The sequence below is a fragment of the Chrysochloris asiatica genome, unplaced genomic scaffold (genome assembly GCF_000296735.1).
Source record: "Chrysochloris asiatica unplaced genomic scaffold, ChrAsi1.0 scaffold00126, whole genome shotgun sequence".
Classification (NCBI taxonomy): Eukaryota; Metazoa; Chordata; class Mammalia; order Afrosoricida; family Chrysochloridae; genus Chrysochloris; species Chrysochloris asiatica.
In genome coordinates this window covers 9,494,618-9,509,114 of record NW_006408644.1, presented here as the reverse complement: position 1 = coordinate 9,509,114, position 14,497 = coordinate 9,494,618, and the positions used below count along the sequence as shown (strand labels likewise).

Sequence of the window (14,497 nt, the reverse complement as noted above, 5' to 3'; positions counted from 1 at the left end):
CAAGATAGATTGTACCTTGATGTCATTGATTACTATGAATGCAATGTTTTCTGTAATGGTATATAAGGGATTGTAAGACAGAACAAGGGAGTAGTAGTAGAGGTAGTGGTAGTAGTAGAAGTAGTAGTAGTAGTGACAAGAATGGGGGAGAAGAAGGAATATGAGATGGAGAGGAGATGAGACAAGAATGGAGGGAGGATAGAGGGAGTAATGGAGAGAATGGAAGCTAGTAAAGGGAGCAGAAGAGGGGAACAGAAGAAGGGAGCAGAAGAGGTGAGCAGAAAAGGGGAGCAGGAGAGGAGAGAAGGGAAGCAGGAGCCAGGGGAAGGGAGAAAGGACGCACAAGATATGAGCAGGAGAGCAAGGGAGTAAAGAATGAGCGGGACAGTAAAGAATGAGAGAAGTAGAATATTAGAGTAGCCATAGAAATAATAATAATAAAGCATGTAATGAGAAGATTTTGAATTTATTATGGCCTATGACTCCGTAATCTGCCGACGCCGCATACGCTTTCGAAAAAACCCTGGAATAAGTCTGCTGGGGCTGGCTCCCGGCAAAAGGGATGGAAAAACAAGGAGGGTAGGGGACACTTAGGCATGTTTGCATGAGCTAAATGGGATGGAGGTAAAGTGATATATACTCATCCTTGGAACAACAGGGCTCTGTGATATAGGGATTGAGGCATAATCTGAATGGGTAAAAGAGGGGAAATGATGTTAAGATGCTTGACTGTCTTATGAATGTTGGTTTCCCTTTCCTACTATTGTAAAATAGACATTTGATTGGGATAGACAAGAATATTGGTAAACATGATTACAGAAAACTTGTAATTCTGTCTTCAGCCTATAACTGATTTGAATAACTAAAAGGGGTTCTAGAACTTGCACAGTGAATTAGGCTTCTTGCAGAGCTATTGTAGTTTACAGGACCATAGGTGGAATCCTGAGCCCCATCCAGAGCCTTCTGAGGTGGGACATTTCCACTTGAAAGGACATGAAGACCAACCTGGAGTGGCTAGATGAACAGAAGATACTTATTGAAAGAAAGACCAGCAGGAAAAATTGAAAATAAAAACTGCAAGTTGTTCACCAGGGAGCCATCAAGGCAAGTAATCAAGTCCCTTCAGGACAAAACCCACTCCAAGACTGAAACCCAAAGGGATTATATGAGCAGACATGTAAGCTTGCTGGTGGCCATGTTGGTCTACTGGTGAGTGGAAGAGCGGGGAAGGCAGCAATGAAGATATGGGCTGAGTTCGACCATCTTCTATAGACTCCTGCTGACATGGAGATGAGAGAGAGAAGAGGAAGAGTTAGTTGATCTGAAGTGTGGTGAGACCTAAGGAATCCTAAGTCTAAGGGCAAGGCCCTAGCCATAGAAGGCTAGAGCCAAGAGTGAAGTGTCCCACTGATATGAGGTGAGGAGAGACGCACAAGAACACCCAAACTTGCAGAACTATCTGACCTAGCTTCCATGGCTTGATGGTCAGAAGTTGAATGTTGTTTTTGTTAGGTGCCATTGAGTCAGTACCAACTCATAGTGACCCTATGTACTACAGAACGAAACACTGCCCGATCCTGGGATAGGGGAAGGTAACGAAATTTGATAAAGGAAACAAGTGTAAATTGCTACAATTTGATGAACTTGACCTTATGGATGTAGTAGCTGAAAATACCAACTGAGAGTGAAGGAGTCTTCATATCAAGGATCAAACCTATCCCTTCTGTACACAGGGTTGGTAGGGATGGGCAACTTAGACATTTGCTACCTAGAATGCAGGGAGTATAAAAGCATGAAGTCACTGGCTTACAAGTTTTCAAGAGTGAATTTAGTTTCAGAGTGCACAGGGGAAGGTAGAATCCCCACTGAATAGTCTTTCTCTTGTCTACATGGGTCTGCTGAAAGGAGATGAGAATAAGATTCTTGTGATTAAATAGTGAGCAATTGATATCATGATAATTGTGATGGTCACAACTGTAAAGGTAGATTTTTTGTAACATAAAGAGGGGAGTATTTAATTTTACATTCCATGAACAGACGTCTCTAGGACCATCAAGGGCAAAGAGCATGAGTGGTATGTGGGACCCTATCTTGAGAAGTAGCAACACCAGATACAGAGGCAAGGATGAGGTTACACTAGAGATGGAGGCAGAGAAGAGGACACGGAGAGATGAAGCATCTGAGGAGTCTAGACTCATGGAAAGAAAAAGGCTGTGTGCTGGCCGCCAGAGGCAGGCTTGTAGAAAGTGGGTTGTTTAAATGATTGAAGATTCCTGAGTGTTTTTGTGTACACCCTCCTAAAACAACAACAACAAACAAACAAAGCCAGAGGTAATAGAAGCAAATACTGTTGAATGGTGATGCATAGAGGGGATTGTAATCATTGCAATGATACAAAATACGATGGGATGAGTATAAAACTGATGTTGCCTCATGTAAACTATCATTCAATGCACAATAAAAGCTTTAAGAAAAAATGTGATTAACAAAAAAAAGAGTTAATTAGTAGCAGAATGGATAAGTAAACATGGATCAAAAATACACTGGTTCCAAGTTTGTCAGTTTATGGTACTGTGGTGGCTTGCATGTTGCTGCAATACTGGGAGGTATGTCACTGGCATTTAAAATACCAGCAGTGTCATCCACGGTGGAAAGAGGTCAACTAACCTTCCAGTCTAAGACAGACAAGAAAGCAGGAGGGGCAGACTATTTATGAATATTTGTTGTTGTTAAGTGCTGTAGAGTCAGTTCCAACCCATAGCGACCCTGTATAGGGTTTCCAAGGAGCATCTGGTGAGCTTGAATTGCCTACCTTGTGGTTCAAACCTACTTTGCAGTCCATTGCATTAGCCCACAGCACCACCTCAGGAGTTTACTGAAAAATATATGAATTGCAGCACATTGTCAAATATAGTATCAGAAGATGAGCCCTTCAGGTTTCAGACAGATAAAAAAAATCAGATGAAGGAAAACAAAAGTAAATAAAAATAAGCTAGTTAATTGATATAGAAAAATAGAACACTGCCCAGAACAATTGCTTATCAAACATTCCAGAATAGATCATATGCTGAACCATAAAGTAAATCTCAAGAAACTTCCATGGGAGTAATATAATTCAAAGGTAATTGTGGGTAAATTAAGGTATTAGCATGGCATGGCACTGTGGGTTAATGCGCTGGACTGCAAGGTCATTTTGAACAGCAAGGTCGGTGGTTCAAGCTCACCAGTTGCTCTTTGGAAACCTTATGCAGGGTCACTATGAGTTGGAACTGACTCGACAGCACTTAACAACAACAAATATCTGAATTAAGTGACATCAGGCCTAAATTTTAAAAAATCAAATAAAGATGTTCATTTTTGCTTTTCTAAAGAAATCATTTAATCTTTTTGTCAAAGTTCCACTGCTTGAAAAACAAAAAAAGATTTCTCAAGATTTCTGATCTGGATAAAGAATTACTAGGTGCTTGTTAAGAATGTCTGTATAACTGGCCCCATAGAAGTCAGCAAGAGGATAGGAAATGAGACTGATAATGTTAAATGAAGTTAGAGTCTATAAATAACTTTATGACTAAGATAAGTACAAAGAGTCCTAGTGGCTTAGTGGGTAACATGTTGGTCTGCTAGCCACAAGGTTAGCAGTTTGAATTCAGCAGGCAAACCACTCTGTGGAAGAAAGTTTAAGCTTTCTGCTCCTGTAAAAATTTACAGCCTCTGAAATCCTATACAGGGTCACTATGAATCAGAACCAACTTGATGGCACACAACAGCAAGATAAGTATATATCAAAATTCAACTATGGTTTTTCACTAATTGTGTTTTGTAAATTTGTAACTAAGGTAGAGACTGAGTTGTTGGTATAGGAGACAGATGGATTGTAACAGAACTTTTTTTTGTAATTAGGTGTCATCCAGTGGGTTCTGACTCACCGCAACCTTATGCACAACAAAATTAAACACTATCTGATCCTGCGTCAACCTCACAATAGCTATGTTTGAGCCCATTGTTGCTGCCACTGTGTCAATTATCTCATTGAGGGTCCTTCCTCTTTTTCCCTGATACTTGATCAAATATGTAATTATCCAGGGGTTGATCATTTGTGAATTGTCCAAGGTATAAGAGATGAAGTCTCTCTATGTTCCCTTCTAAGGAGCAGTCTAGATGTACATCTTCCAAGAGATATTTGTATGTTTGCTTTTCTGGAAGTCCATGGTACTTTCAATATTCTTCGCTAATTCCATAATTCAAATGCACCCATTCTCCTATTATTTTCCATATTCATTGTCCAACTTTTACCAGCATATGAGGTGATTGAAAATGGCATGACTTGGGTCAAGTACATCTTAGAGCTCAAAGTGACATCTTTGCTCTTTAACAATTTAAAGAGGTCTTTTGTAGCAGATTTGTCCAATGCAATATATCTTTTGATTTCTTAACTGCTACTTCCAAGAGCATTGAAGTCTTTGACAACTTCAGTCTTTTCTCCATTGATCATGATATTATTTATTGGTTCAGTTGTGAGGATTTTTGTTTTCTTTACATTGAGGTGCAATCCATACTGAAGACTGTGGTCTATGATCTTCATCAGTAAGTATTTCAAGCCCTCTTCGCTTTCAGCAACCAAGGTTGTGCCATCTGCATATTACAGGTTCTTAATGAGTTTTCCTCCAGTCCTGATGCCATGTTCTTTTTCATATAAACTTGTTTATCAGATTATTTGTTCAGTATACAGAATGAATAAATATGGTGAAAGCATACAACTCTGATACACATCTTTCCTGATTTTAAACCATTCATTGTCTCTAGTTCTTTTCAAATCATTGCCTCTTAGTTTATGTACAGGTTGGTTCCTGATGAACATAATTAAATGTTCTGAAATTCACATTCTTCATGTTATCATTAGTTTTATTTATGATCCACACAGTCAAATGTCTTTCCATACTCAGTAAAGCACAAATAAACATCTTTCTGTTATTTCTGCTTTCTGCCAAAATCCACTTGACTGCAGCAATGATTTCCTCCCTTCCATCTCCTCTTCTGAATCTGGCTTGAGATTCTTGAAGCTGTTTGCCAATGTACTGTTGCAACAGTATCTTCAGCAGATTTTTACTTGCATGTCATATTAATTATATTGTTTGATGATTTCTGCATTCCTCCAGATCACATTTCTTTGGAATGGCACAAATATGTATCTCTTCCAATTGGTTGGTCAAGTAGCTTTCTTCCAAATTTTTTAACATATAGAAAAGTGAGCGCCTCCAGCACTACATCAGTTTGTTGAAACATTTTGATCTGTATTTTCTCAATTCTTGGAGCCTTGTTTTTTTTTTTTGTTTTTTTTTTTTTTGCTAATGTCTTCAGTGCAGCTTGGACTTCTTCCTACAATATCATAGATTCTTGATCATATGCCACATCTTGAAATGGATGAACATCAACCAATTCTTTTTGGTACAATGACTCGATATTCCTTTCATTCTCTTTATATTCTTTTTCAAAATTTAATAACTAAAAATCTTCAGAATTCCAGTTAATTCTATGTATTTACTTGTTTATAATATATTTTGTATTTTTATTTGGGGGTAAGGATAAGGAGCTAGGGCTAAGACTATAGCTATCTATACTAAGAATAAAGACCTCTGGTAGCGTAGTGGTTACGAATCAGGCTGCGAACCGCAAGGTCAGCAGTTTTAAACTACCAGCTGTTACTTGGGAGAAAGATGAGGCTTTCTGCTCCCATAAAGATTTACAGCCTCGGAAACCCCGTACAGGGTCACTATGAGTTGGAAGTGACTTCATGGCACCTATCAACAAAAACATACTAGGAATACGACTTCATTTCCTGTAAGAGTTATGGTTAGGGCTAGGAGGAAGACTTGGCTTAGTCTTAGGGTTACATTTAGGTGTGTTTTTTTTTTTATGTATTTAACTTTTTCTTGAAATCAATTTGATTTTGTCTTTATTTGGATGTTCTGTAACTACTTTCCCCCCTCTTTTTACTTTATGAATTTTTGTTGTTGTTGCAACTAGTATCTCTGGTTCCCTATTGCAGACTTGTAGGTTTGTTTTACTTGAGTTCTAGGTGATTTTGTCATGTATGTTAATCTCACGTTGTTGTCTGCTGTTTTTAATTCTCTGTCCAGATAACTTATGTTAGTATTTTCTGTAAGGTTGGTTTGGTTTTTGCAAATTCTTTTAATTTCTGTTTATCAGGAAACGCCCTAATTTTGCTGTCATAGTTGATGGACCATTTTGCAGGGTATATGATTATTTCTTGGCATTTTTTTAATTTCAGAATTTGATATATTGTATTCTTGCCTGCATGATTTCTGCTGGGAAATCAGAGTTTAGTATTATTAGTTATTCCTGTTTATAGTGTCCCACATAAATCCTAAGCTTTCATTCAATTTTTTAAAATTATTTTTTTCTAATTGTTCCTCTAGCCGATAAATATTGAGAGATTTGTCTTCATTCTTAGTAATTCTGCTTTCCGTTGATTCTAATTCTTTGTCCTTTCAATATATTATCTATTTCTGTAGTATTAATCTTCTGACTTTTTAATTGCTTTTTTTTCCCCTATGGTTTCTATGTTTTCATTTATTTGTCAGTCTGTTTCTGGATTCTTCTAAAATGTTGTCTGTGTTTTCCTTGATTTCAGCTGCATGCTCTCAATCTGTGGAACGTGTCTAAATATGTTGCTGTAGTGCCATTGAGTCTGTTTCAACCCATAGCGACCCTGTATAGGGTTTCCGAGGAGTGGCTGGTGAGCTTGAACCATTGATATTGTGGTTGCAGCAGACCTAGTAGTCTAGACATGCATTAATCCACAGCTCCACGCCACATAATTCTCTTAAATTCCTTATTTACCAAGTAATTCTGATACCATTTCTGGTATATTTTCTGACTCTGACTCTGTTCACTTGTTTGAGGCATTCTCTCTTGTTTCTTCATGTGAGTTGAAATTGTTTGCTTTCTCTAAGACACTGTGGTTTTGTTGTTGTTGTTGTTAAATGCCGTCGAGTCGGTTTCGACCCATAGCGACCCTGTACAGGGTTTCCGAGGGTGTAAATCTTTACGGGAGTAGAAAGCCTCATCTTTCTCCCGCGGAGCGGCTGGTAGTTTCGAACCGCTGACCTTAAGGTTCGCAGCCCGATTCGTAACCACTACGCTACCAGAGCTCCTATAAGACACTGTGGTACTGTATATTTATTTATTTGATTATCATATTTTGGTGTGTTCTCAGGTACTCACCACCTGTCTCCTGATGGGTGTGATGGAAACTAGAAGTGTGAATGCAGTTTCCTGTTTACTTCTTGTGTAATATAGTTCAGGATGAGTTCACACCCCTCAAGCAGCAGGGGTGGTATGCCAGGTGCCTGACCATAGTTATCGCAGAAGCTGCACAGAGTGGGTGCCACTGACCACAGGGTATTTAAGGACAGGGACTGGTCACACCCGAAACTAACAGGAAAATGGGAGAAACACACCTATTTGACACCAAACACCAGTCACTTCCTGTGCCTGTAGGCCACTATATCAACAGCCCCTCCAAAAGCTCAAAATGATCTCACCACTCCAGGTCAGCCTGCAGTCTGCCTGCTTATTTTATTTTATTTTTTTTCCTTGCTGCTCCTGTTCTGCTTCCTCTTCCTGTTGACATTGGATCCAGCTCTCTGTCTTATCCTCTGAAATTCAGCATATATCTAATCCACCATCTTGACGTGGAAGTCTCCTTCTATCTTCTTTTGATGCTTCCTTTGTAGTTCAATATTTTACACATCAAATACTTCAATATTGCAATGCAAGACTTTTTTTTTTTTTTTTTTCAGTTCTTTCAGCTTGAAAAATGCTGAGCATGTTCTCTTTTGGTCTTCTACCTCCAAGTCTTTGCACATTTCATTATAATACTTTGTCTTCTCAAGTTGCCCTTTGAAATCTTCTGTTTAGTTCTTTTATTTCATCATTTCTTCCTTCCACTTTAACTTCTCTACATTCTAGAGCAAGTATCAGAGTCTGTGTTGACATCCATTTTGGTATTTTCTTTCTTTCTTTTCGTTTTAATGACCTTTGGTTTCTTTTTGCATGTCGTTCATGGCATTCCACAGCTTGTCAAGTCTTCATTAGTGTTCATAAGTTATTTGTTGTTGTTGTTATGTTCCGTCAAGTCAATTCTGACCCATAGCGACCCTGTATAGGATTTCCAAGGAGCAGCTGGTGAGCTTGAACAACTGACCTTGCAGGTCAAACTGACTTTGCATTCTGACACATTAGCCTACAGTGCCCCAAAAGGAGTCCTTCATATGTCATTAGGTTACTGCAAATTAAAACAACAATGAGATACCACCAAACCAGTTTCCTATTGAGTTGATTCACAGTAGAACTATGCACCATAGAGTTCTCAATAGCTATTCTTTTTAATGTAGATAACTAGACTTTTCTTCTGAAGTCCCTCTGGATGCACTGGAACCTACACTCTTTCAGGTAGAAGTCTAACTCATTAACCACTTCCATCACTCAGGGACTCCACACACATGTTAGAATAACTAAAAATTTAAAAATAAAACTGATATTACCAAGTACTGCCAAGGATATGGAACAAGAAGAGGCTTCATTTATTGCTGATAGTAATGGGAAATGTTTCACTCACTTTAGAAGACATTTTAGCAGTTTCTTAACAAGATAATTGTAGTCTTCTAGATACTTAGCTGAGATGAAAACTTATGTCCACACAAATATCTGGACTGTATGAATGCTTGTAGCACTTTAATTCATGATTACAAAGGTGTCCTTTAATTGTTGAAAAATATGCAAACTATGGCACATCCATACAATGAGATATTCTTCAATGATAAAAATGAATAAGCTATCAAACCATGAAAAGTTATGTCAGCACACTAGGAATAGAGGAAAATTTCCTCAACTTGATTAAGAGCATGTGAAAAATCCCTACAGCTAACATTATTTCCAATCCAGGAGTTTCCATATTACTATGACAAAGTAGACTGGAGTTGTGAAATGTCCAATGATCTGGATCCTTGAAGAGTGAGGTCCATGAGGACCCTTAAAGTCATTTAACCCAGTCCCCTCAGGTTACAGATGAGGTTCAAGATTAACAATTAGATGGTAATCAAGAATATGCTAGGAATTTGTTATAAGAATCGGAACCAAAACTTAAGCTCCGCTCCGATCCCTAAGCTTGTGGTCTTACTCCTTTACCACAGAACGTCTATGACCAGCCCTTTGAAATGACTCTTCATTTCCACATTAATGAGAGTTTAACAGATACTCTGTTTATCTGTCCTCAGACATCTGGTGTGGCGCTGTAGGATCAGCACTGAACTTCGAACTACAAAGTTGGCAGTTCAAACCCACTAGCCGCTATTTGGAAACCCTATACAGGGTTGCTATGAGTCAGAACCTACTCGATTCCACTTAACAACAACAATAAGAAAATTGCATGGAAGGTTCACTTAAAATCAACCAAATAAATCACAAACAGAATTCTATTCTGCAACTTTGCTTATTATTTCTATAGCTACATGAATGTTGTTGTTGTTATGTGCTGTAGAGTCGGATTCGACTCATAGCGACCCTGTACAGGGTTTCCGAGGCTGGAAATCTTTACGGGAGCAGAAAGCCTCATCTTTCTCCAGTGGAACAGCTGGTAGTCTCGAACTGCTGACCTTGCGGTTCGCAGCCCGATTCGTAACCACTACTCTACCAGAGCTCCTTATAGCTACATGAATAGTGTGAAGTAAAAGCTAAACAAACCAAAAAAACAATCATCCCTTTCCTTTCTAGTTATTTGAATGGTTCTGGCGGTCAGTAGGGGAGGGGAGAGAGATGAGAAAAGCTTTGGACAGCACCCCCTGTGGTGGATAAACACCTGAGAAGCTGCGCGCGCGCGCGTGCGCGCGCGCACACACACACACACACACACACACACACACACACACACACACACACAGCTCTCTAGGGACTTAGAGGCTGCAAGGCAGAGCATGAGCCAGAAATCTCTTCACAGCTCCTTTCTACTTCCTGCCTTTACGCCAAATGACAGGCCATAATGCCTTCCCAGATCTCAGGGTTCTCAAGGTACCCAACAAATGTGACCTGGCCCCACAATCAGTTACTTAGGAGACAGGCCACTCTTTGTTGTCAAATACTGGACTCTACCACCTAACATTGGCCAGGGGTGCTCTCGAGGTAGGTCTCATGATCTTCATGGTTTAGTCCAGTTCCTTCCTTCCTGATCTCCCCTCCCGCTCAAGTCGTGATGGTACATCCTAGGATTAGTTTAGACAGCTCCAGGGACCACAGAATCAGATTCAGCCGAGGAGCACACGGTCAAGGAACGGGCCAGAGGTGAGAGGCCAGGGTCTGGATGGCTGTAGGAGTGTCCTGCTGACTTGAGTTGGGCCACTTGCTCACTTCAGCACCCAAAACGGGACTGGAATAAAAGTTATGGATGAAAGGTTTCATTCTGGGGCCAACTAAAGAGAACCAGAGTAGAGGAAGTTTCTTAGTGTAGTTCTGCCAGTCATGTGTCTTCTGACTTGGCAAATCATAGCCCTTATGTGAACCTTTCCTTTTCTGCTCACCCAGAATTATAATTTATTTGATTTCAGAAAAGGCAGTCCCGCTAGTCCTAAATTCTCCTTTTCCCTATACCTGTTTCAGGACCCTAGCTATTCCTCTGAGATCCTTGAGGTCATTATTCCGAACTCCATAAACTCAAAGCAGTAGGTTAAGACATCAGGAAACAAGATAGAAATTGAAGACTTCCTTTGCTGGGTCAGAGCCAGTATGACATCAACAGCTTGCCCCTTTTTTGTCTCCCCATTTCCAGATAACATCAACATGCCTAAGATCGAAGAAACTGTGTGCCAGAATGATCCTAGCGAAGCAGAAACTACACCCCATGTGTCTAAAACACCAGAGCAGAGCCAGGAAAACAAGAATTACTGCCTACATGACCATTCTCCTGGTAGGTCTAGAATTCTCAGCCATCATTTCGGGCTTATGTAGTGCTTTATAGCAGTTAAAGAAATATGATAAGCACTGGACTGCCAACCACAAGGTCCGTAGTTAAAAGCCACCAGCTGCTCCTTGAGAGAAAGATAAGACTTCCTGATCTTACAAAGATTTGCAGGGTCAGAAACCCTATACAGTGTCGCTGTGAGTCAGAACAACTGGGTGGCATTTAACAACAATCTTTACATGCAGGTAGTAGGCCCCTGACAAGAATGATTTAAAGAGGTGCTTTGTTGTTGTTGTTTTAGTCTCTAGAGAAAGAAACAAGCATGATTACTTACATTTTAAAAGCCCCAGTAAAGGTTGAGTTAGTTCAAAGCACGGATCCCATTTTTATATTTAGATTTTTTGGGTTGTAAACGGTAGTTAACTGAGATAGACTTGAAGGAATCCAAATTATAAGAACTGGAGTTGTGTTAGGTCCTTTTCCTAGGGCATATTGCTGACATAGCAATTAGCATTGCTTTGGTGTCAAATCTTTTAGATCTGACAACAGTGTTTTTATGTATACATTGGGACATGCGATCTCTTCCATACCATGTTGTAGGCATTTGAGGTTGTGGTTTAGCTTGTTAAACCTCACAGAGCTTTCATCTTGTGTGTAGAATCAGAGGTAAAGGGAGGTGAGCAGAACCACAGTAATTTTCATATAAATGCTTATTTTTTACAACTCATAAGCTACTCATTGTTTCTTTGCTGTGTCTTACTGTTTTAACATTTCAAGGGAAAGAAGTTTTAAATCTATTTCACTTTTCTCCCCACAGTTTTTAAAAAACTTTTTATCTTTTCCCCATGCCTGACTACTCTGGGAGGGTCCATCACTGTCAGAGGACAAATCATTCAGAAACCCCCAATACTAGAATGATTGAGTGTCTGTATAAGATCCATTTCAGAAATCTGAACTTAGAGACTCAAGCCTTAAAATGAGTCGCTGGGCATGGGGGCTCAGAACCATAGTCTCTGGGAATATCAAGGTCTATTGGCATAATATAGTTCGCAAACATAATGTTCTACATACTACTTTGGTGAGTAGTGACTGGGGTCTTAAAAGCTCAAGAGCAGCTATCTAAAGTGCAATTGTTGGTCTATCCTTATTCGGAGCAAAGAAGAGTGAAGAAAATCAGACAAGCAGAAAAAAATAGTACATGACCCTGAGACTAGAATTAGATGGTGCCCTGCTGGTCAATATTGACCACTCTGATTGGAATCACAGTAAAAGGTCCTCAATAGAGTTAGAGAAAAATGTAGTACAAAACTCAAAATCACAAAAAAGATCAAGCTTACTGGTCTAATAGAGACTGGTGGAGTTCATGAGACTGGTCCTTAGACACCCTTCAAGCTTGAAACTGAACTCAACCTGATGGATCAACTTTCAGCCAAATAATAGGACTGTACGGTGAACAATGATAACGATCAAACATATAGGAGCAAAAGGGCAACATTTTCCTAGGGAAAAACTCTGAAGGAAGAATAGGACAGGAAAGAAAGATGGATAGAATTTGAGAACACAGGGAGGAAGTGGGAAGAGTGTTGTTACATTGTGGCTATTGCAATCATGAAAGAAAAAACAAACAAACATGTGCATGAATTCTTGAATGAAAAACTAATTTGCACTGTAAATTTTAATTCAAGACACAATTAAAGATGTTTTTAATTGGTGGGGGTGGAAGGTGTGGGAGCAAGGAGATGGTACCTTACTTGACTGTGTAATAAACTATGAATTTTGTGTGGGTTCCCTGCTAACAACTGCTGTGCCTTTTCCCAGAGAGTCGATCTGAAGTTCCTTCTGCTACAGATCTAACAGAGACAGTTAATAAAGTTTCCAGGTTGAACATTGCTCACGAGATCATAGTGAACCAAGATTTCTGTATGGAAGAAAGGGTTTTACCTCCAAATAGGTACAAACTTTTATTTTTTCCATTTTACCCTTCTTGGCATAGATATATAGCACAAATCACTTTTGATGAGGTTTGAAGCATTTTCATTTAATAATATAATTAATGTTTGAATGGCTTAGTGGGCTGCTAACCACAAGATCTGTAGTTCGAATCCACTAGCTGCTCCATGGGGGAAAGAGGAGGCTTTCTACTCAGCTGCTAACCTCAAGGTCAGCAGTTTGAAACTACCAGCTGTTCCACGGTAGAAGATGAGGCTTTCTGCTCCTGTAAAGATTTACAGCCTCGGAAACCCTATGGAGTATAGCTATGAGTCAGAACTGACTCCATGGAACCGACTCCTGTAAAGATTTGTTGTTGCTGTTAATGTAAAGATTTACACCTCAGAAATACCATGGGGAAATTCTACTCTGTCTTATAAGTTTGAAACCGACTCCAAGGGAATGAGTTTGAGAATGTTTTATTAATAGTAAAATGGGTAATCCATTGCTTTCTAATTCAAGACGCTCAGCTATTCCCGGAGCCGCCCTCTTGGGAGAGAACAAGTGGGGGAAGGATCAGAACAGCCATGAACACCTGACAGAACCAAGGAGATACAGGTGTGGACATTCTTTTTTTTGGTATCTGTCCATTGTTCATTGGTCTCTTGCTGACTGCGCACCTCCATTCTGGTAACTAGAGGGGATACCTGAGCAAATGGATAACCCACCCCACTCCTGGGAGGTTCTATTATGCATGCACACAGATCTCCTCGAAATTTAAAGTGACAATTTCTACATAAAAACAAACGGCCACTACTTGTCTGTCTGTCGTACGGTGTTGGCTTGTGAGTTGCTATGATTCGGAGGGCTATGCCACTGGTGTTTTAAATAACCAGCAGGGTCACCCATGGTGGACAGTTTTCAGATAAGCTTCCAGACAAAGACAGACTAGGAAGAAAGAGTGACAAACTACTTCTGAATCTTTAGTCACTGAAAACCTTATGAATAGCAGAGAAATACTGTCAGATACAGTGCCGGAAAATGAGCCCCTCAGGTTAGAAGGCACTCAAAATGCGACTGGGGAAGAGCTGCCTCCTCAAAGCAGAGTTGACCATGATGATGTGAATGGAGTTAAGCTTGTTGATGGGGCACAACTCAAAATGAAGAGAAACAGCTGTAAACATCCATTGAAAATAGGAACATGGAATGTATGAAGTGTGAATCTGGGAAATTAGAAGTTGTCAAAAATGAAATGGAATGCATAAACATTGATATTTTAGGCATTAGTGAGCTGAAATGGACTGGTATTGGCCATTTTGAATCTGACAACCACATGGTTTATTATCCCAGGAATGACAAATTGGAAAGGAATGGTGTTGCATTTATCGTCAAAAAGAACATATCCAGATCAGTCATGAGGTACAATGTTGTATGTGAAAGGATAATATCCATGCACCTACAGGGAAGCCCAGTTAATACCACTATTATTCAAATTTATTCACCAACCACTAAAGCCAGTGAGGATGAAATAGAAGAATTCTACCAACTTCTTCAATCTGAAATTGATCAAACATGCAATCAAGATGTATTGAT

The 14,497-nt window shown here is 39.6% G+C and overlaps 2 protein-coding genes across 2 annotated transcripts in view; one reads left to right on the top strand and one right to left on the bottom strand.

Annotated features, from left to right (window-relative positions):
* Positions 1 to 10,220, bottom strand: part of ARMCX5 (armadillo repeat containing, X-linked 5) — a 37,140-nt gene extending 26,920 nt beyond the window's left edge. Inside the window, 1 exon segment of the mRNA XM_006869122.1 lies at positions 10,179 to 10,220. Coding sequence (XP_006869184.1) covers positions 10,179 to 10,220 — 42 coding nt within the window.
* Positions 10,221 to 10,854: 634 nt separating this feature from the next.
* Positions 10,855 to 14,497, top strand: part of LOC102815228 (T-complex protein 11 homolog) — a 22,242-nt gene continuing 18,599 nt past the window's right edge. Inside the window, exons 1-2 of the mRNA XM_006869121.1 lie at positions 10,855 to 10,981; positions 12,824 to 12,926. Of these exons, the coding sequence (XP_006869183.1) occupies positions 10,855 to 10,981; positions 12,824 to 12,926 (230 nt within the window). The remainder of the gene's footprint in view (positions 10,982 to 12,823; positions 12,927 to 14,497) is intronic.